At 36.1% G+C, this 20600-nt stretch overlaps 1 protein-coding gene and 1 pseudogene across 1 annotated transcript; both read right to left on the bottom strand.

The window, feature by feature from the left end:
• Positions 1–745: 745 nt before the first annotated feature.
• Positions 746–15169, bottom strand: LOC123263927 (annotated as a pseudogene).
• Positions 15019–19130, bottom strand: LOC123264254. Its single transcript, XM_044727449.1, has 2 exons — positions 18032–19130; positions 15019–16757 (listed from the first exon to the last, which is right to left on the bottom strand). The coding sequence occupies exons 1-2, from the start codon at positions 18993–18995 to the stop codon at positions 15478–15480; spliced, it is 2244 nt and encodes a 747-aa protein (XP_044583384.1). The 5' UTR covers positions 18996–19130; the 3' UTR covers positions 15019–15477.
• Between the last annotated feature and the right edge of the window lie 1470 nt (positions 19131–20600).

The following is a 20600-nucleotide window of genomic DNA, read 5'->3' as shown; positions in this document are numbered from 1 at the left end:
TCCTTTATTCACCCAATTCCCAAATTTGTCGCGGACACATGACGCTGACACAACATCGCGGGATAAGTTGTCCTGGGATCAATTGTCGGTCGACCATATAATTGTATCTGATTATATAAAATTATCTATAATTGTAAAAGAGAATTCCGTCTAATTCTATATAAATGTATCTCATTATATATAATTTTATACAATTTTATAAAGTTGTGAAGGCAAATCACATAAAATTTTATATAATTTTATGCAATTATGTCTAATTAGATATAATTCTATACAATTGTATCTAATTATATATAATTTTATATAATTCTCCTTCATGATTTTGAATAATTCTATATAATTGGATATAATTATATAGAATTATATATAAATTATATCCAATTATATATGGACGATATACAATTATATATAATCGTATCTAAATATATAAAATCTTTTTTACTTGGGTTCGCTCGAATCTCCTTAATTGTAGTTTTGAACGAAAGAATTTTTATCTTAAAAATCAATTATTTTTCAATGAAAATATTATTTGCCTCTTTAAAATTCTGAAATAATAATATTAATTTAAGAAAAATTTATTCAATTAAAAATAGTTTTATTCATTAAAAAATATAAATTTTTAGACGATAATGTTTTTTATTCAAGTATTTTGTTTTTTGAAAAATAATAATTTATAATATAATGTATAATAATTTCAACATTAGAAATATAATTTTTAGATTCATTTATAATGAGTTATCTGAAAAGTAAAAAAAAATTTTCAAACTTCAGAAATTTCACAGAGAAACGCAAGGGTGACGTTACAGTTGATGTCATTCAGTCCTCCCTTCGTGAGCAAGGTTCCACAATTTTGATTACCCTCAGCATTATTCGGTTATGCACCGAAATGAGTTTCGCTCCACTTAGAGTATCCGGTCTTAAAAAGAGGGTCGCCTAAAACTGTCACCCACTCGCCTTCTGAGAATAAGTCATGGATGCCAATGTAAGCTTGTTCTTCGGAAAGAACATTCCGGAATTTTCTCGGACGATTGATCAACTCTAACAGTGCCTATTAGCAAAAAATTATTTAATCAATCGCTTGCCTACTATTGGTATAAATAAATAAAAGTTTGGAAAATCCAAAAGTGCACGACTCATAATGCTCATTTAACTATAAAGTAATAAAATAAAAAATGTAAAAAAAAATATAAAACTGCTATAATAGGACGATAATGCTTAGGCGCCCCTAGCGGGGTACTTCTACATTATATATATCGCGTGCTTATAGGTAAAAGGGCTTATAGCTAAGGTTTAATAGGGATTTGTGAAAAAAAAAAAGTTGGTATCCTAAAGCTGAAAGGGTGTATCTCAAGACATGTGCCCTTTCAGCTTTAAGAAAAGTACTACTTAAAGGTAAAAGGGCGCATAAAAAAAATTGTAGTTTTGATACCAAATGTTAAATAATAGTTTCACAAGACAAATTATACTAAAGTAACAGTCTCATATACAAAGTTTGATATAAACAAATAGAAAGTAAATCAATCAAAAACAAATTACATGAAAATTAAGTAATAAAAGAAATCACAATAACATAACATTCAAATATTTTGAAATTTTCCGCTTTAATCGCCCTATTGAATATAACTACTGGTGCCGTTCACACAAAAGCTGTTTCATCATGATCAACAATTCAGAATCTAAATTTCATAATAACTATTTCTTAAAATAAAAAGCAAGAAAATAATCACGCGTAATTTATTATTTTTTGGACATATCGCGTGCCTAATGCCAAAAAGGCGTATAAAAAGTTATACGCCCTTTTGGCTTTACAAAGCCAAAAGGGCGTATGATTTTTTTTTTTGGTGCCAATCGTTTTGTAAACATGTTCTAAGCCTAAAAATGAAAAAAAAATTTCCAAAGTCAAAAGGGCGTATGTCTCAAGTTATACGCCCTTTTGGCTTTAGAAATCTGAAAATTTAGTGTTCTAAAACCAAAAGGGCGTATAATTTTGAACTTCTTGTTAAGTTGTTTTTCATTCTATATATACATATTATGGATTTTAACTACAATTTCACGCAGTTTGAATTTTTAGGCGAGAGTAGAGCATACCTACCCTCGCACTCAAGGTTGGCAATTAAGAAGGGTTTACATTTTTTCTCTCTCTCGCCTTCTATTGGACAAACGAAAGTATCTCTGTCATACTTGTACAACTTATGGAATCTTAAAACGCATTTTATGCATAAATAAATGAAAATTTTCTAAAAAAGCGCTTCGCTCTTCGATAGATAATTTAATTATCTATCGAAGAGCGAAGCGTTTTTTTCAAAATTTTATCTCATTCATGAACAAAACTCGTTTGAAAATCAACTATCAACCGCTCTTAAACAAAAATATATCTTTTATTGCAGCTATAGCAGGCAAGAAATTATTATAATTATTTGAAGTTAAAAAATAGAAGAAAAAACTAATATCAAATTACGGAAAGTTTATTGGGGTAAAATTCCTGCACCTTCTCTATCTGCATCTTCTACATTTTCGTCTGAAAAAAAATGAATTTATGAAAAATATGAACATTTTAGTACGCGAAAAAATTTTTAATTCATATGCTTTTTTAAACATTGGTCTTGGGGTCTGTCCAAAATGATGAAAATTTAAAGTTACTACTATCGAAAATGTTGACTTTTTCAAAATTTTTAACTTCCCGCTAAAAATCTCAGATTTTCAAAAATCGGGAAGTTATTGTTTTCACCCCGTTTTACAAAAATCGAGTTTTCATCAAATCTCGACGTTTGAAGGTCACAGGAAGCTTCCCTGACTATTTTTACGATGATGTCCGTACGTCTGTATGTATGTGTGTGTGTGTGTGTGTGTGTGTGTGTGTGTGTGTGTGTGGATGTGTGTGTGTGTGTGTGTGTGTGTGTGTGGATGTGTGTTTTGTAGGGGAATCCTTTTTACGGATTCTAGGCATAGCTGTTTGGCCTGGATATGTGGCGACTCGACGCAGCGTCATACTAACTCGACACTAACGCCCCTACCCACTAAACCCTAAACCCCTTTCTCTTCTATCCTCTGATCCCCCATGGTACCGCCGTAAGGCATTTCTTCGCGGGGGGAGGAATTAGCTGCCGCTCTTCCTTCTGGTGGCTAAGATGTTTTTTATTTCTATCTCCCTTCTAGTTTCTGTTTTCTGCTCTTTTTCTCTCGATGGACCGCAACTCTGTAAGCACTTCAGTGGCAAAGGTGCTCGTGGCGTTCCAGACAGCTTCTGATGACAGCATTTCTTCTACTATTGTCTCCGGTTGAATTCTCTTTTTTAGAATCTTCTCTAATTCATCGCGCTGTTGGTTAAAACGAGGACATGCAAAGATCACGTGCTCCACGTCTTCAGCGACACCTGGGCAGGATGGGCACTCCGGAGAATCGTCGTGCTTAAAGCGGTGAAGATAGGCTCGGAAGCAGCCGTGTCCTGACAACATCTGCGTAAGGTAGTAGTTAACCTCTCCATGACTCCGGTTCAGCCAGTCGTCGATCCTCGGTATAAGACGATACGTCCATCTTCCTTTTTCTGCAGCGTCCCACTGGAGCTGCCATCGGTCAGCTGTTTTGCCGTTCTTCAGTTCTGAGCTCTTCAGCGCTTAGTGTAGTTGACCTTTTACGATGATAAAGGTTCCGTCTTTCCTCAGCGAGGACTCTGAGAGGCAGAGTTCCGGAAATAACGCACACTGCTTCCTCGGATATTGTGCGGAAGGCGCTGGCGACTCTTAAGGCACACCGTCGGTATACTGGTCCAGCCTTCCTCCATGATTCTTGCATCTCGAGAGCGTTGGTCCAAATAGATATACCATATGTAAGCACCGATGTGACTACAGATGATAACAGTACCCTTCTGCTCTGCTTTGGCCCTCCGATGTTCGGCATCAGTCGTGCTAGACTTGTTCCCACTGCTGACGCCTTGGCACTGACGTGTTCTACCTGCTGCTTAAAGTTGAGTCGGGCATCAAGCATCACTCCTAAATATCGAATATAAGGTTGTGATGTGATTTCTTGTTCGGCGACTTTCAGCTTAATTGTCTCTACCACTTTCCTGCTGGTAATAAGCACTGCCTCAGTTTTGTGTTGCGCCAGTTGCAGGTTCACTGCGTCCATCCACCGGTTAACGCGCTCGAAAGTGAGATCGAACACATGGTTTATCTCGTCAAGATGTTTGGCAACGATCACTACGGCTACGTCGTCTGCATATGCTACGAGTTTGACGTTTCTTGGCAAAGTTAGTCTTAATAGGCCGTCATACATAATATTCCACAGGAGCGGGCCTAGAACTGAACCTTGTGGTACACCTCCAGAAATAGCATACTCCCTTGGACCGTTCTTCGTGTCATACTTCAGGACCCTGTTTTCAAAGTAGCTTGCTACGATCTTAAGAAAGTATTCTGGTACATTCTTCTCTTGGAGGGCCTGCATGATGCATTCCCAATTGGCGGAGTTGAAGGCATTTCTGATGTCTAGGGTCGCCACCAGGCAATACTTCTTCGTTCCACCCTTCCATCTGGTTCCTGCGATTGCTTCCTTGGCCGTATCAACAACCAGTTTGATTGCGTCCAGGGTTGATCGTCCTTTCCGGAATCCATACTGATTGTCTGCCAGGAGTGGGTCGACTACTGCTTCAATTCTCTGGTGAATTATGCGTTCGAATATCTTACCCGCTGTATCTAGCATGCAAAGTGGGCGGTAAGATGACGGTTCATCCGGTGGCTTTTCCCTTTAGGAAGCAGCACTAACCGTTGCTGTTTCCACTTTCGAGGAAAAATCCCTTCTTTGAGGCAGGTGTTGTAAACATCCAGGAATAATGCCGGTGCTGCCTTTATAGCTGTTTTTAAGGCAATGTTAGGGATTCCGTCTAATCCCGGTGCTTTATTATTCCCTACGCGGTTGCAAGCCTCCGTCAGTTCTTCTTCCGTGACAGTTGGAATGTCCTCCAGTTCTCCTTGAGCTAGCTGGTAGTGAAGCTCGCGTTGCTGCGGAAACAGCGCGGTAACGATTCTCTGCAGAAGTTGTGGGCATGTGGGTGCCGGCATTTGTTTGACTTTTAGGTGATTCATGACCACCTTGTACGGCCTACCCACAGGTCTTTGTCCACCTCGTTGATGAGCTCTTTCCAGCATTGCCTCTTACTATCCTTGATGGCTTTGTTCAGTAATCGACGGGCTTTTTTGTACTCTGCGACCAGCTCCGCAGAGATTAGGTCGTCGATAGCCACGCTGGGATATTCTCCTTTTCTTTAGACACTCTTTCCGAAGAACGCTGATGTGGTCGTTCCACCAGTGTACTGCCGGGCGTTGGCTTATGCTGCATTTCCGGACCATACTTGCGTCACAGGCCTGGACAAGTCTTTTCATCAGGTCCTTGGTCATTTCTTCTGCGGGTCCAGTAGTAATCGGTTCACTATTCAGGGCTATTATCAATGTGCTTGTGTCAAAAGACTTCACTTTCCATCCAATGGTATTGAGTGACTTGATTGGTCTTCTTGTATTCCGGTCATGTAATATTTCCCAGAGAATTGCCTTGTGGTCGCTGGCTGTGTAGATATCCATCACCTTCCAGTCGTATTTCCCACTGATGAGGCTGCTGCTGACGAAAGTGAGATCTACAATAGAGCTTGCTTCCCCTTTAGTATAGGTTGGCGTATCACCACTGTTGAGCTGGACTACATCTAGTGTAGAGAAAGCTTCGAGGAGTACTTTTCCTCGCGCATTTGTCTGCTTGCTGCCCCAGTCTACTGCCCAGGAGTTGAAGTCACCGGCAATCGCGACCGGATAATGCTGCTTGGCGTCCTCGGTCAGTTTGTCCAAGAATTCAGTGAATTCAACAATGGATAGGCTAGGTGGTGCATAACAGCTGTAGAAACGGATGCCGTTAACTGTTGCTGCTACAAAGCCGGCATTATCATTGTTAACTACACTCTGGAAGGGATGCTTACCACAAGACCAGATGACAACCTTGGTGGTGCTGTCAGATTCCCAAGGCTGGGTATTCAGGTATCTATATGGCTCTGCTATCATTACTAAGTCTAACTCTAGTTCTCTTGCTGTTTGCATAAGCAGATCATGTGCAGCTTCGCAATGGTTTAGGTTTAGCTGCAATATCTTCATGTCTGTTTGTTTGTTATCTTCTGGAGTGCCTCTTTAAATACTGGGCACCTGGATGCGCCGGCATGATGAGCCGAGTTCTCCGCACTTTGATCCGCGCATAATACACATTTCGCTGGGTTTTGCATTCAGCAATCTTGTGTCCCTCTTGTCCGCACCTAATACATAGCTTAGACCGATCCACATTGCTCTTGCACTGGGATCCAAGATGTCCAAAGTGCCAGCACTTGAAACATTGGATTGGTCTCCTCGTAGCTCTGATTCGGCAGTTGGTCCAGCCGATCCGGACTTTACCGCTTCCTGCCAATATCTTGCGCGCTGCAGCTGCTGGTAGTGTCACAACAGCTGTCTGAGTACCTCTGTAGGCCTTATGAATCTTAATTGTCCCTAGTGGTATCTCGCAGGTTTCTCCGATTTCCGTTTGCAATGCAGCCTGAATATCCTCCTTGGTTGTGGTACCGTCAAGATCTCGGATTTCGACGTCTTCCTGTGGCCCTTTGCAGATTACCTTCGCGTCTTCTTGGAGGATGTCCGCGATGGTCTTCTGTAAGGCTTGGCCTCGGTCAGCGCTCTTCCTCGAAAGCGTAATCAGCAAGCTCCCGGTCCTAGTTCTTTGGATCTTATCCACTGTAGTACGGACCTGTTCGTCAGGGACGTCCTGCTTTATTCGCTTCAGAATTTCAGCATACTTTGCCGTCTCTGCGGGGCGGATGATCAGTGCGTCCGGCCTAATCCGTTTGCGCGGTTCTTTCCGATTAGGCTCTGGCCTGGACTCTTTCGGCGGTTGCTTCTGGAGCTTTTCTACTGCTTGCTCTCTCTTGGACTTCCTTGACTGGACTTTTTGCCATTCATTCACCTCCTTTTTTCCGCCGTTCTGTGTTACCGCGTTTTTCGGGGGACTTGGTTTAAGGTCCTTCTTCTTCTTAGTACGGCTGGTCATTGAGTCTGGGGAATTTCGTTCTTTCCTTTTCCCAGGCCTGATTTCAGTTCCAGTTTCCTCTCCGTCTCCGACAACTGACTCGACGTCACCCTCGCCACCTGTGTCCATCTCCTCGACAAACGTGTCGGCTTTTGCTGGTGGAACCGCTGTCACACTCGTCTTCATCACGATATTACCGTGTTGTTGTTGGATTTCCTGCCATTCTTGGTCCAGTTTTTTGAACCTTCTCAGGGCACTGCAGATGTTCGTCGACTTCGACTTGATCTCCTTGTGGACATTTTGCTTGGTTTGGAGAAAGTCCTGCAGTCCACAGACTAGCTTCTCCAGATGTGCCAGCGCATCTGTCCTCTTCATCTTTGCACTAAGTAGCAGTGCGTCTTGCTGGGCATGAGGCCCGTTTTCACTCTTGTTTGTTTCCTGTGCATTACTCATACTTTTTAATTTACCAGCGCATCGTACGGAGTGGAGCGGGTTGCCATAACTAGGAACGGGTGTACCCTCGGAGATAGTACTCCTACCCCAGTTCCCTGAGGCCTAGCCGACACTTAGCCAGTCCCGGAATACACGGACGGACTAGACTCGCTCGGAGCGGTGAAGATTCCGATCTCTAACACTCACTGCGTACTTCCTGATCAAGGCCCGAAGTGGCTGGCTCCTGATCCACTGCTGCAACTTACACCTCGGTAGAGCAAGCTCACATCAGCCGTGGCCTGCATCGTCGGAAACTACGATACAGGTTCCGGTCACTCCCAGTGGGTCACAGCAGAGAACGATCGTCTTGTTAGGTCAGTTAGTGCGACCAACCCATTAAAGGGGAGTTTTGTCCACGGGAGCGTATTTTGTTTGGTTATTTTGCTTGGCTCCTACCCGCTGTACCTCATCAACTAAGAGATTAAGTGTCATCCAAGGACAGCGAGCGTTCTCCCATCCGCTCGGGGAGACGCGCCCGGTAGCAGTATCTCTTCTGCCCCGAGTGTGTGGATGTGTGTGTGTGTGTGTGTATGTAAACCTCTTGTAACTTTTGAACGACTTGACCGATTTCATCGCGGTTGGTGGCATTCGAAAGGGCTTCACTAAACTTAGATTTCCTGAAAATTTGAACCGATTCGGACCGGTAGATTTCGAGAAAATCCAAAAAAAGTGAAAAAAAAGTGAAAAAAAAAGTTGTTTTTTTTTAAATTTTTTTAAATATCTCCGAATTGGCTGAACCGATCGGTCTCAAAATCTAATCAGCTCTTAACCTTCAAAACCCCCATCGATCGCCACCAAAAACGTTAGAATCGGTTGATGCGTTCGTGAGATATCGTTGTCGAAAAAAATCGAAAAAAGTGTTTTTTTGTAATAACTTCGAAATTCATGGCTTGATCGATTTAAAGTTGAAAATTTTTCATGGAACTTCAAAAACTGCGTCGATTGCCGCCAACTGCGTGAAAATCGGTTCATTCATTCAAAAGTTATAGCAGTTTGAAAATTGAATAAATCGTGTTTTATCAAATTTTGATAAGACTTTTGAGCTCGAAGAGCTCAAAAGCTTAAAACAGCTACTTTTTTTATAGAGCTCAAAAAAGTACATCGATTGTCGCCAACCACGTGAAAATCGGTTGATTCATTCGAAAATTATAACAGTTTGAAAATTATAAAAATTGTGTTTCATCGAACTTTGATAAGACTTTTGAGCTCGAAAAGCTCAAAAGCATAAAACAGCTATTTTTAACTTCCCGCTAAGAAAATCGAAGATTTTCAAAAATCAGGAAGTTATTGTTTTCACCCCGTTTTGCAAAAATCGAGTTTTCATCAGATCTCGACGTTTGAAGGTCACAGGAAGCTTCCCTGACTATCCCCGCGAGGTTGTCACGGTGTCTGTATGTGTGTGTGTGTGTGTGTGTGTGTGTGTGTGTGTGTGTGTGTGTGTGTGTGTGTGTGTGTGTGTGTGTGTGTGTGTGTGTGTGTGTGTGTGTGTGTGTGTGTGTGTGTGTGTGTGTGTGTGTGTGTGTGTGTGTGTGTGAAAGTATGTGAACCGCTTATAACTTTTGAACGGCTTGACCGATTTCATCGCGGTTGGTGCCATTCGAAAGGGCTTGACCAAACTTAGATTTTGAAAACTATTTGGACCGATTCAGATCAATAGATTTTGAGAAATCTTAAAAAAACTGAAAAAAAAATTTTTTTTAAATGTGGTTTTTTTGGAATAACTTTTAAACGGCTTAAAGGTTCAATTCCAAAAACTAATCAGCTCTTAACCTCAAAAAACCACGTCGATCGCCACCAGTCCGGTTAAAATCGGTTGATTCGTTCGAGAGATATCGTGAACGAAAGAAAACCGAAAAAAGTGTTTTTTTCGGAATAACTCCAAAATTCCTAGCGCGATCAATTCAAAATTTAAGATTTTTTGTGAGGCTTAAAAAACCGCGTCGAATGCTTCTAACTGCGTAAAAATCGGTTTATTCATTCAAAAGTTATTGCGGTTTAAAAATTCAAGAAATAGTGTCTTATCAAATCTCTATCAGACTTTTGAGCTCGAAGAGCTTTAAAGCATAGGAAATCAATCTCTTTGAGCTCGGAGAGCTCAAAATAACCCATAAATTGTATTTTTGAGCTCGAAGAGCTCAAAAACGTCATTGGTGCAATTTTAAGCGCCTAAGTATGGAATTAGCGGGAAGTTGCAGGGATGGCCTTCAGGGTCAACCGTTTTCCTAATTTTTTTTTATACAAACCTCCGGACAATTTTGAAGATTGTGTTTCGAAATTTTGAAAAATACTGATTTTTTTATACGCCCTTTTGGCTTTAGACCCACAATTTCCTAAAGCCAAAAGGGCGTATGTCTTAAGATACGCCCTTTTGGCGTTAGTGTGTCAAAAATTTTTTTTCTGCAGATCTTTACGTTTCGAGCAATTCTAAAAAGAATGGCAAAAAAAAATTTTTTTATACGCCCTTTTGGCATGGATTCCTATCTCACTGCTGTAATACGCCCTTTTGACATTAGACACACGATATTTTCTTTTTTAACTTTAAAAAAATTGTATAGTTGAGGTTTTACGCGTTACGCCGCTACTACCACAGAAAGTTTTTTTTTCAAATTTTAAACTACAAATATGTTCTTTTGTAAACTGGCCGAAAAAAAAATTTTACGTCCTTTCACCTTTAGATCACCAAAATTTCGAATTTTTAAAAGTAAAAGGACGTATAATTAAAGACATACGCCCTTTTATCTTTGCAATTTTTTATTCAATTTCAAGCGTAGAATGTGTCTGCTACTCGATTGGCAATAAAAAAAAAATATGCGCCCTTTTATCTTTGCAAGGTAAAAGGGCGCATAAATTGTTATACGCCCTTTTAGCTTTAGGCACGCGAAATAATATTGCCTATAGTACGCGAAATATCTTGATTCTGTTAACTAACAAGAGTATAATAATAAGATAGCTGCCGAAATAAAGAGATAAAAATTTTTCGACCATAAAGTACTCTCTAATGCTTCGCATCATGAGTATACTGCAGAAGAGTTCTTATTGTTCTTCTCGAAGAGAATTGATAATAGCAAGATGTCCGCCTTCTTCATAGCAAATTTTCCTGGCATCATTGAAGGTCATTCCAAGGACATGGTGCTTGTGGTATCCAATTCCTGGTGTATACTGATAGTCTTCCCTCTTCTTGATACCATGAGTCTTCCCTTCACATGGGCAGGTGACATTAGTACTCTTAAACATCAGGAAAACTGATTCCAAGTTAGAAGGGCCCAAATGTAGCGGCTGACTATCAGATACTTCTATGGTTTGAATACTTTCTAGTGTTTGATCGTTTTCACTCAGTATCATTGGTAGAAATATAATGTAAATTAATTTTTGTAGATTCATTTTTCCAAATCTGTAAAGTAATTAGTTATTGATAATTCAAGAAGAACTACACAGAAAGAAAAATTCCTTGAGTGGAGAACAAAATTCTTGGCTCAAGAAAATTTGTCGGATGCCTGAAGGACGACCGAAGTTGTGTTGGCCGAAGTTAAAATTTTTCTTTAAATTCTATTCTTGGTGCAAGTCATTTTTTCTTAATTCAAATTATCATAAATACTTGATACAATAAATTTTTATATTTGATCAAGATTTTTAGATACTTTAGGGAAGCAGCGCCACCTACTTCAGCTAAGAAAAAAATTTTCTCACCTTGAGAAAATTTTTCTCGAGAATATTTGATACCCATTTTATATTATTTTACCGTGCAATTATACATATTGAATGAAAAAAAATGATGAAATATTATTTGATCTTCCCATTTGATATGTTAATCATATAATAAAAATATTAATGAAAATTAACTTCTATCTTTATATTTAATTTTTTGGAACAAGAGAGAAATTTTCTCAAGACAAGAAAAGTTACTTCTATCAAGAACTAAATTTTTTGGAGCAAGAGGCTGAATTTTCTCTTCACAACAAGATTTTCTTGATTTAAATAAATTTTCTTGGATCAAGATACGTATTTCTTAAAACAAGATAATTAATTTTGTTGAAATAAGTGAAATTTCTTGTTTCAAAAAAAAATTTTTTTTCGCTCAAGAAAATAATTAGGAAGAAAAATATTTTCTTGGCTCAAGTGAACTTTTTTTTTGTGTACCAAAATAATATTTTAAATACAGAACTTATATCAATATATTTACTTTACATGCTCCAAATTCAAGTAACGCCGTTTAAACTCCCAACTAACTACTAAAATTTTTATTTAGTTATGAATAATATAATCAGAATACTTTTGAGTACATGGATAAATAACAGGTCTTAGGTTATCAATATTGAGGGAAGGAAGTAAAAGATAATAAACATATCTAAAAATTTTTGTCAACTTCAAAATGTTTATTTCAAGAATATTAATTTTAAAAAATTTTATATTGAACAATTACTTATAATGAGTTATCTGGAAAGTAAAAAATTTTCAAATTTCAGAAATTTCACAGAGAAACGCAAACACTGAATTACAGTTAACGTCATCCATTCCTCCCTGCTTAAGCAAGCTCCCACAATTTTGATTGCCCCCAAGATTATCCGGTTGTCCGTTCCACCAAGTGTCGCTCCACTTAGAGTACCCGGTCTTAGAAAGCGGGTCACCTAAAACTGTCACCCACTCGCCTTCTAGGAACAAATCATGGATGCCAATGAAAACTTGCTCTTCGTTTTCAACATTCAGGAATTTTTTCGAATGATTGATCAACTCTAGCAGTTCCTATTCGCAAAAAAATATGTAATCAATTGCTTGCCTAATCTATCTATACTAATAAATGGAGAGCCGGTTTTTTTATCCGAGTATACTGCGAAAACTACTGAACCGATCGGAATAATACTAATACCATACGATGCAGCGTGTTTCGGAGAAAGTTTTAGTATATGATATGTTGGTGATTACTTATCCGGAACCTATATTTTTTTGACTTATAAATAATGAATTTATATTGCAACTAAATTTATGCTATTCGATTGTAATTTGTTTAAAATAAATTTTTTAGTTCTATCCCTCGTGGTTTTTGAAATACCGTAAATTTTCGGTATTAATGCGTTTACCATAAATTAACCGTTATAATTCTGAAATAATACGGTATTTCTGTGGTTATTTTGGCCAGTTTTTTTACTATGGTTATACAGCATTTCTACCGTACTTTTGCTGCAAAGTTCAGAAATAATACGATAAAATTACCGTAAAACACTAGAACTTTTACCGTGAAAAATCTATGTATTAACTATAATATAATATAATTTTACAATAATAAAATCGTATTTCTACGGTAAAAATACCGAAGATACACTGCAATTTTGCCGCGTTTATACTGATATAATTAAAGATGTAATGCTTTCTACCGTAAGATGGACGGTTGTGTTTATTACTTGGTGAGTCTTATTAGGTGACTGAGTAAATAGATACGGATAGTGTCTCTGATAGCTCAACTGGGAGAGGCTTCGGCGCGTAACTAAATGATCCGGGTTCGAAACCCGGTCTGGACTAAAAAAAATGATAATAATAATAATAACAGAGAAATTAATTTATCAACCTCTTAAAAATTATTCATGATAATTTATAATATTATAAAGAAAAATTTTAAGCTATTGAAAAATAGTAGTAAAGCAGCATATTTTTGGTATTTTGCCGGTAATGGGAAGTAGTGATCTTCTTTTCCGGATTTTTGCTGCAATAGTGCCGCAGATATACAGTAAATATGCGGTACATTTACCGTTTGAATGCTGTTAATATACCGTAATTTTTCTATTGTATTGCCGTAAATATTCGGAATTTATTTCGTAATTTTTTCGTAATAATTCGACAAAAAAACTGGCTAAAATAACTGAAGTATTACGGTAAAAATACAGCATTTATATCGTATAAATACCGAATCTTTGCGGCATTTCGAAAACCGTGAGGGATTGGTTATGTTTATATACTAGGCAGATTTCTTCACTTATGAGACCTGCAAATTTTTTAACTGAAACTTTCAATGCTCATTACAAATTTTTTTTAACTTCCCGCTAAGAAAATCGAAGATTTTCAAAAATCGGGAAGTTATTGTTTTCACCCCGTTTTGCAAAAATCGAGTTTTCATCAGATCTCGACGTTTGAAGGTCACAGGAAGCTTCCCTGACTATCCCCGCGAGGTTGTCACGGTGTCTGTATGTATGTGTGTGTGTGTGTGTGTGTGTGAAAGTATGTGAACCGCTTATAACTTTTGAACGGCTTGACCGATTTCATCGCGGTTGGTGCCATTTGAAAGGGCTTGACCAAACTTAGATTTTGAAAACTATTTGGACCGATTCAAATCAATAGATTTTGAGAAATCTTCAAAAAACTGAAAAAAAAATTTTTTTCAAATATGGTTTTTTTGGAATAACTTTTAAACGGCTAAAAGGTTCAATTCCAAAAACTAATCAGCTCTTAACCTCAAAAAACCACGTCGATCGCCACCAGTCCGGTCAAAATCGGTTGATTCGTTCGAGAGATATCGTGAACGAAAGAAAACCGAAAAAAGTGTTTTTTCGGAATAACTCCGAAATTCCTAGCGCGATCAATTCAAAATTTGAGATTCTTTGTGATGCTTGAAAAACTGCGTCGAATGCTGCCAATCGCGTGAAAATCGGTTTATTATTCATTCAAAAGTTATTGCGGTTTAAAAATTCAAAAAATAGTGTCATCAAATCTCTATCAGACTTTTGAGCTCGAAGAGCTTTAAAGCATAAGAAAGCAATCTCTTTGAGCTCGGAGAGCTCAAAATAACCCATAAATTGTATTTTTGAGCTCGAAGAGCTCAAAAACGTCATTGGTGCAATTTTAAGCGCCTAAGTATGGAATTAGCGGGAAGTTGCAGGGATGGCCTTCAGGGTCAACCGTTTTCCTAATTTTTTTTCATATCAATTGTTATTCATTTTTGTAAGAAAGACACGGGAATGTTATAATGATTGCACATTGAAAGTTACAATGAATATTAACTAGAATAATTACATGGATAAAAAGTGCATGTCAATTCGACAGAATTTGGAATCTTTGCTAGTCAAAACAATACTCTAATTAAATATCAAGTCTAGATCTAAAAATGCAATTCTATAAAGCGTCCAGCAGAGCGGTCAAGTAACAGCTAGTATTGGTACAAATAAAAAAAAAATTTGGAAAATCCAAATGTGGAGAAGAGTTCTTACTTGTTCTTCTCGAAGAGAATTGATGATAGCAAGATGTCCGCCTTCTTCATAGCAAATTTTCCTGGCATTATTAAAATTTAATCCACGGGTATGAAGCTTGTGATACCCAACTCCCGGTGTATATTGATAGTCGTCCATGTTCTTGATACCTTGTGTCTTCCCTTCACATGGACAAGTGATATTAGTTCTCTTAAACATAAAAACAACTGATTCCAAGTTTGAAGGGCCCAAATTTACTGGCTGAGTATCAAATGTTTCCATGGTATTAATCTTTTCCATTGTTTGATCGTTTTCACTCAGTACCATTGGTAGAAAAATAATGTAAATAAATTTTTCTAGATTCATTTTTCTAAATCCGTCAACTAACTAGTTATTGAAAACTCAAAAAGAACTAAAATACTATTTTAAATACAGAATTTATATGAATATCTTTTCCTCATATTTTTAAAATTCAAGTAACCCCGCTTTAGATTCAAACTAACGATGGAGATTTTTTATTTAGTTGTGTGTTATTCTATTGCAACACTTTTGAGTAAACATTGATAAACAACAGGTCATTGTTTATCAACATTGAGAAAAGTAAGTTAAAGATAATAAACAAATCTAAAAATTTTTACCAACTTCAAAATGTTTATTTTAAACAATTTTACATTGAACAAACTTAAATCTAAACAACTTCAAACTTTTACATGAAAAAGTACAAAATACTAAACCTAGGTTTAAACTCTCTTAACAACAAATAGTGCAATTATGAAAAATGTACTCTTCTTTGCAAACTCTCTATTTTCTTATCTATCTTCTTGATATCGCTGATCCTCTCAGGAGTGTCAATACTACTGATACTTTCAGCGTCTCCAGCGCCGTCAATCACAAAATTCCCCTCCGAATCAATGCTCGAATTTCTGCAACAATCCATTTCTTTGTCAATAACCGAGCTTACATCATCTTTTTCTTCTTCATCTTCTTCAACCAAACCAGAAATATTTTCTAATATTCCCGTCAAGTCCAAGCTTACGTCAAAATCTTCATATTTTAAATCTTCATCACTTCCAATTATAGAATAATCATCGCGATTAAATAAATGCTGCCTAACATTATTCAAATTGCGCTTTGATTTCACTTTTTTATTATTATCTTCCTTTGAATTTCCATCAAAATTTCCGTCCAATTGATTCTTATCAAATATTTCTTCCAGAATTTTTCCTCCCGAATTATTACCTCGCTTCTTTCCACTCAAATTTTCTTTGTCTTCATCTTCAGCTAAGTTATCTTTGTACAAAACGGAAAACTCTGATCTCATAGTCTTTCCACGTTCAATATAAGGAATCAAGCAGCTTAAATCACTTAGATCAATTTTGTCATCATCATCAAACTGAATTGTAACAGTAGACTTGTAACTCTTAACAGAATAAGGAGTTTTGATAAAATTAAAGCTTTCTTCAGCAGAAATATCTGCTCTGCTTATAAAAGAAGAAGTTATCTTAGAATTAATGGCTTCTAAAGCGGGTTGAAGGCGCTTTATTACGCTAATTAGAAGCTCACAACGTTTTATAACTCTTAATTGTTGTGGAAGCGTCGATGTAGGGGTCAGCAGTGTCTTTGCTGCGGCGTCTGTCTCATAGATGGCGGCCTTTAACTCGCGGATAGTCATTATTGTCTGCTTGTCGATACTGTCGGGACCTATGTCATCTACTGCGGTGGTAATTTGGGAGGCTAGGGCGCAAGCACGGTAGACTATTATTTTTATCTGGGATTGGGTGACCGCTTGGTGGCTCTCGAAAGCATCCGAGACCGACTGGAAGCGCTCCTGAAGGTCATCTAGGATCACCTGGCAGTAAGCGGAGGGATCTAAGATTAAATTGATGGATTTGTGGAGGTTGTTCATTTCGTTTTGCCAATGAGTTGTTAAAAGTTTTACTGCCAAGCGTAGGTCTGTTGAGGGTTCGAGGTAAAATGAGGTTATTGAGGCTACTAGTTCGAGGTCTAAGGACTCCAGCGATGCCATGTGGTTGCGAATTTTTAACGCGCCTGTAAATTTAATTTTATTAAAAATATAGATTAGAAAATTTTAATTTCTGCGCCTCATAACGCTTATTTATTTATTAGGAAAACAATCAATTTTATAATTGATTTTTAATAGAAAAATAATTTTTGGGCCATATACACGCGCCTAAGAAAATCTAGAATATGTTTGGTTGATTTCATTTTAACTTGATTAAGTGGCGCTATAGTTTTCACGTGAGAGAAATAAGAAAAGTTATTTTTTGCAGCGGTTAATCGGCAGCGGTTAATCGAATTCTGGAACTAATAAAAAAAGCCCGGTCTCGATACATCTATTTTTTCGGGAGTTATCGTGTTTACATACAAAATCAGCGTAATTAATTTATTTTACAGAGTATTTTATAATAAATTTTGAATTATTGGTGCCTAATTTTCTTGTCATATGCGTGCGCCTAAAAAAATCTAGTAATATGATTGGTTGATCTCATTTTAACTTGATTAAGTGGCGCCATAGTTTTCACGTGAGAGAAATAAGAAAATTTATTTTTTGTACGTGTGTATCATTGTGAGTTTTAATAAAAATTCATTAAAAAAAAAAAAAACTACGTAAACTAGGCTACTGATATTAAATACGACAGCGGTTAATCGAATTCTGGAACTAATAAAAAAAGCCCGGTCTCGATACATCTATTTTTTCGGGAGTTATCGTGTTTACATACAAAATCAGCGTAATTAATTTATTTTACAGAGTATTTTATAATAAATTTTGAATTATTGGTGCCTAATTTTCTTGTCATATGCGTGCGCCTAAAAAAATCTAGTAATATGATTGGTTGATCTCATTTTAACTTGATTAAGTGGCGCCATAGTTTTCACGTGAGAGAAATAAGAAAATTTATTTTTTGTACGTGTGTATCATTGTGAATTTTAATAAAAATTCATTAAAAAAAAAAAACTACGTAAACTAGGCTACTGATATTAAATACGACAGCGGTTAATCGAATTCTGGAACTAATGAAAAAAGCCCGGTCTCGATACATCTATTTTTTCGGGAGTTATCGTGTTTACATACAAAATCAGCGTACAGACATCCGGACGTCCACGTAAAATTTTTTTCGAAACGTTTTTTTTTCAAAGTAGCAACATAAAATTATTTTTATAAACCATAAGATGGATTAATTAGTTTTCTCGATGTACGTCTACTCATATTATTGTACAAGTGCAATATGGTTGTGATAGAGTCATTTGAAGCTCACAAAATTGTTTGCGTTATGAGGCGTGCAATAAAAAATCATACTTACGGGCTGAGTTTCCACAAGAAGCCGCAGCGTAGAGCCCAATCTGGAGCGCTTTATCGGCAATAAGATCAAACTCTTCAACAGCCTTCTCCAAGTCTTCCTTCCTGCGTCGCTCTTTTTCCAAACTATTCCCACAAATCTTGACCAGTTTCTTTAAAGTAGCAAAAGGCTCGCTAAATACTTCCATCATCAGCTGAAGCATCGCGACATTTACCGCCCTCTCCAGGCGATAAATCGCATCCATAAAAGCGTTACCGAACAAACTAAACAGCGCTTTGTCTCTTTTTTCCGCTAAAAATTGCTTTTTCCAATTCTCAAACTCACAAATTACAGTTTTGCTGATCCCCGTCATCAAATTAAACTGCTCTGGCGTACAAATTTGTGCGATTGCCATTGTATGGCTGAAAATATCTTCCAAAACCACCCAGAGCTCCTCTACTAGCTCAATTTTTTCCCGCCGAATTTTCAAATTCAAATCTCCCGCGGCCATTTCAAGTTTCTCATCCGCCATCTTGTTGATCAAGTCCAGTGCCAAGTCCATTTTATAAATAAAGTGATTTTCTCGCTCCTCATCCTCAGGAAAATTCTCCTCTTCAATTGTCTCGACAATTACTTTCAAACAAACACTCAAACAATTGAACAAATAATCTTTGCCCCAAATTTCCGCGCCCTCTCTTTGCTCCGCAAGGTTAACAAATAACTTTAACCTAAAAATTAGCTGCATTGCGCACAAAATAATCTTTTCTCTCATCACGCATGACGACAAATCCTTAACGTAACTTTTTACCGCTTGAATTACTTCAATTACGTCACCCGCTAATTTTCTAACCTCCAAATCTGTCATCAAATTTTTCTCACCGAATATTACCAGCAATTTTTTAGCTTTACTCAATAATTCTCTGTGCTCATTTTCTTCAATTAATTTTAATTGATCTCTGAAATTATTTTTCAACTCACCGACGTCCATTTTGTTCAAAAAATTTTTTTTTAAATTCTCCTTGCTTTTTGTTTCATAAACAAAATCGTCCAACAAATCAACTAAATTTTTTTTGCAATTATCTTTTTTAAATTTTATTAATTTTAATTCTTTAGAAAATTTGCATAAATTATTTATTAAATTTGTTAAATTATCATCACTATTATTATCATTATTGTCACTTAATAATTTTTCTAAATTATTTAAATTTTCACAAAAATTTTCCCAAATTTCTTTCATTTTTTTTGTTTTAAACATTTTACACTTTTTATTTTATTAAAATAATCACTTAAAAAAAAACAAACCGACTTTTGTTTATGTTTACACTTCGCCATTTTGAATCTTTATTTTTTTTACTGACGCGCCATCTTCAGAATTTTTTTAAAACTAAATTTTATTCTTTTTTTTTAAATTTGTTTTTAAGCTTTTACATTTTTAAACAATTTTATTTTAATTATTAAAAAATTTTTATAATAATAAAGTTAACCGACATTTTTTATTTTTTTATTTTGCTTAATTTATTAAATTATAACTAAAAAATATAAAAAAAAAATTACACTTATAGTTTTTGAAGTTTTTAATAAATGAAAAAATTTTATATTTTTGTAATAATTCTTTAATAAAAAAAATCATAAAAATTTTTAGATTTCGGCTAACTTTATTTTCATAAAATTTTTTTATTAAAAAAATTAAGGTAAAGTACCAAGTAGTTGAACAGGTTTCAAAGTAAAACGTATTTAACCGTACTTTTAATACATAAAGATGTAATTATTAGTTAAAATTAGTGATTTTAATAAAAAAATATAAACAATTTTGAATTGATTAGCAAAATAACAAAGATAATTTAATATTTATATTTTGACAACGTTTTTAAGATAGACTATCAAAGGAGTATACAGAAAAAAGTAAACTGTAATATTCAGTCGGATTCCGTTTAATTTTTATGGTTTCAAACAGTAAAGCGGACATCGGGGTGGCAAAAATATAAATATTACAGAACTTAATGTAGAAAGTATAAAAGCCACAATTTATAATTTAATATAAAAAATAAGTGATTAGTAGCTGTCACTATAGTAAATAACGACTCTTTCATCTTAAAAAATTACAGTTTCAAACAGTAAAACAGTAAAAATTGCCATTCTTAAGAAGGGTTTACATTTTTTCTCTCTCTCGCCCTCTATTGGACAAACGAAAGTATCTCTGTCATACTTGTACAACTTATGGAATCTTAAAACGCATTTCATGCATAAATAAATGAAAATTTTCTAAAAAAGCGCTTCGCTTTTCGATAGATAATTAAATTATCTATCGAAGAGTGAAGCGTTTTTTTCAAAATTTTATCTTATTCATGAGCAAAACTCGTTTGAAAATCAACTATCAACCGCTCTTGTTAAGCATATAAATTTTTGCATTTTTGCTATTCTCTGTATTAATGAATATTTTTCGGCATATAGAGAAATACAAATTTTTTAACTTCAAAGTTTTTTTCTGACTTAAACATATAACTTATATATAGTCCATATTATGAGGAGAAGGGGAACTCAGATGAAAGAGAAGGGGGTCTCACTCTGGGAAAATTTAACATTTGAAACAGTA

The sequence above is a fragment of the Cotesia glomerata genome, linkage group LG4, assembly GCF_020080835.1.
Source record: "Cotesia glomerata isolate CgM1 linkage group LG4, MPM_Cglom_v2.3, whole genome shotgun sequence".
Classification (NCBI taxonomy): Eukaryota; Metazoa; Arthropoda; class Insecta; order Hymenoptera; family Braconidae; genus Cotesia; species Cotesia glomerata.
The sequence above is the reverse complement of the archived record's forward strand: the minus strand, read 5'-3'. Positions and strand labels throughout refer to the sequence as shown.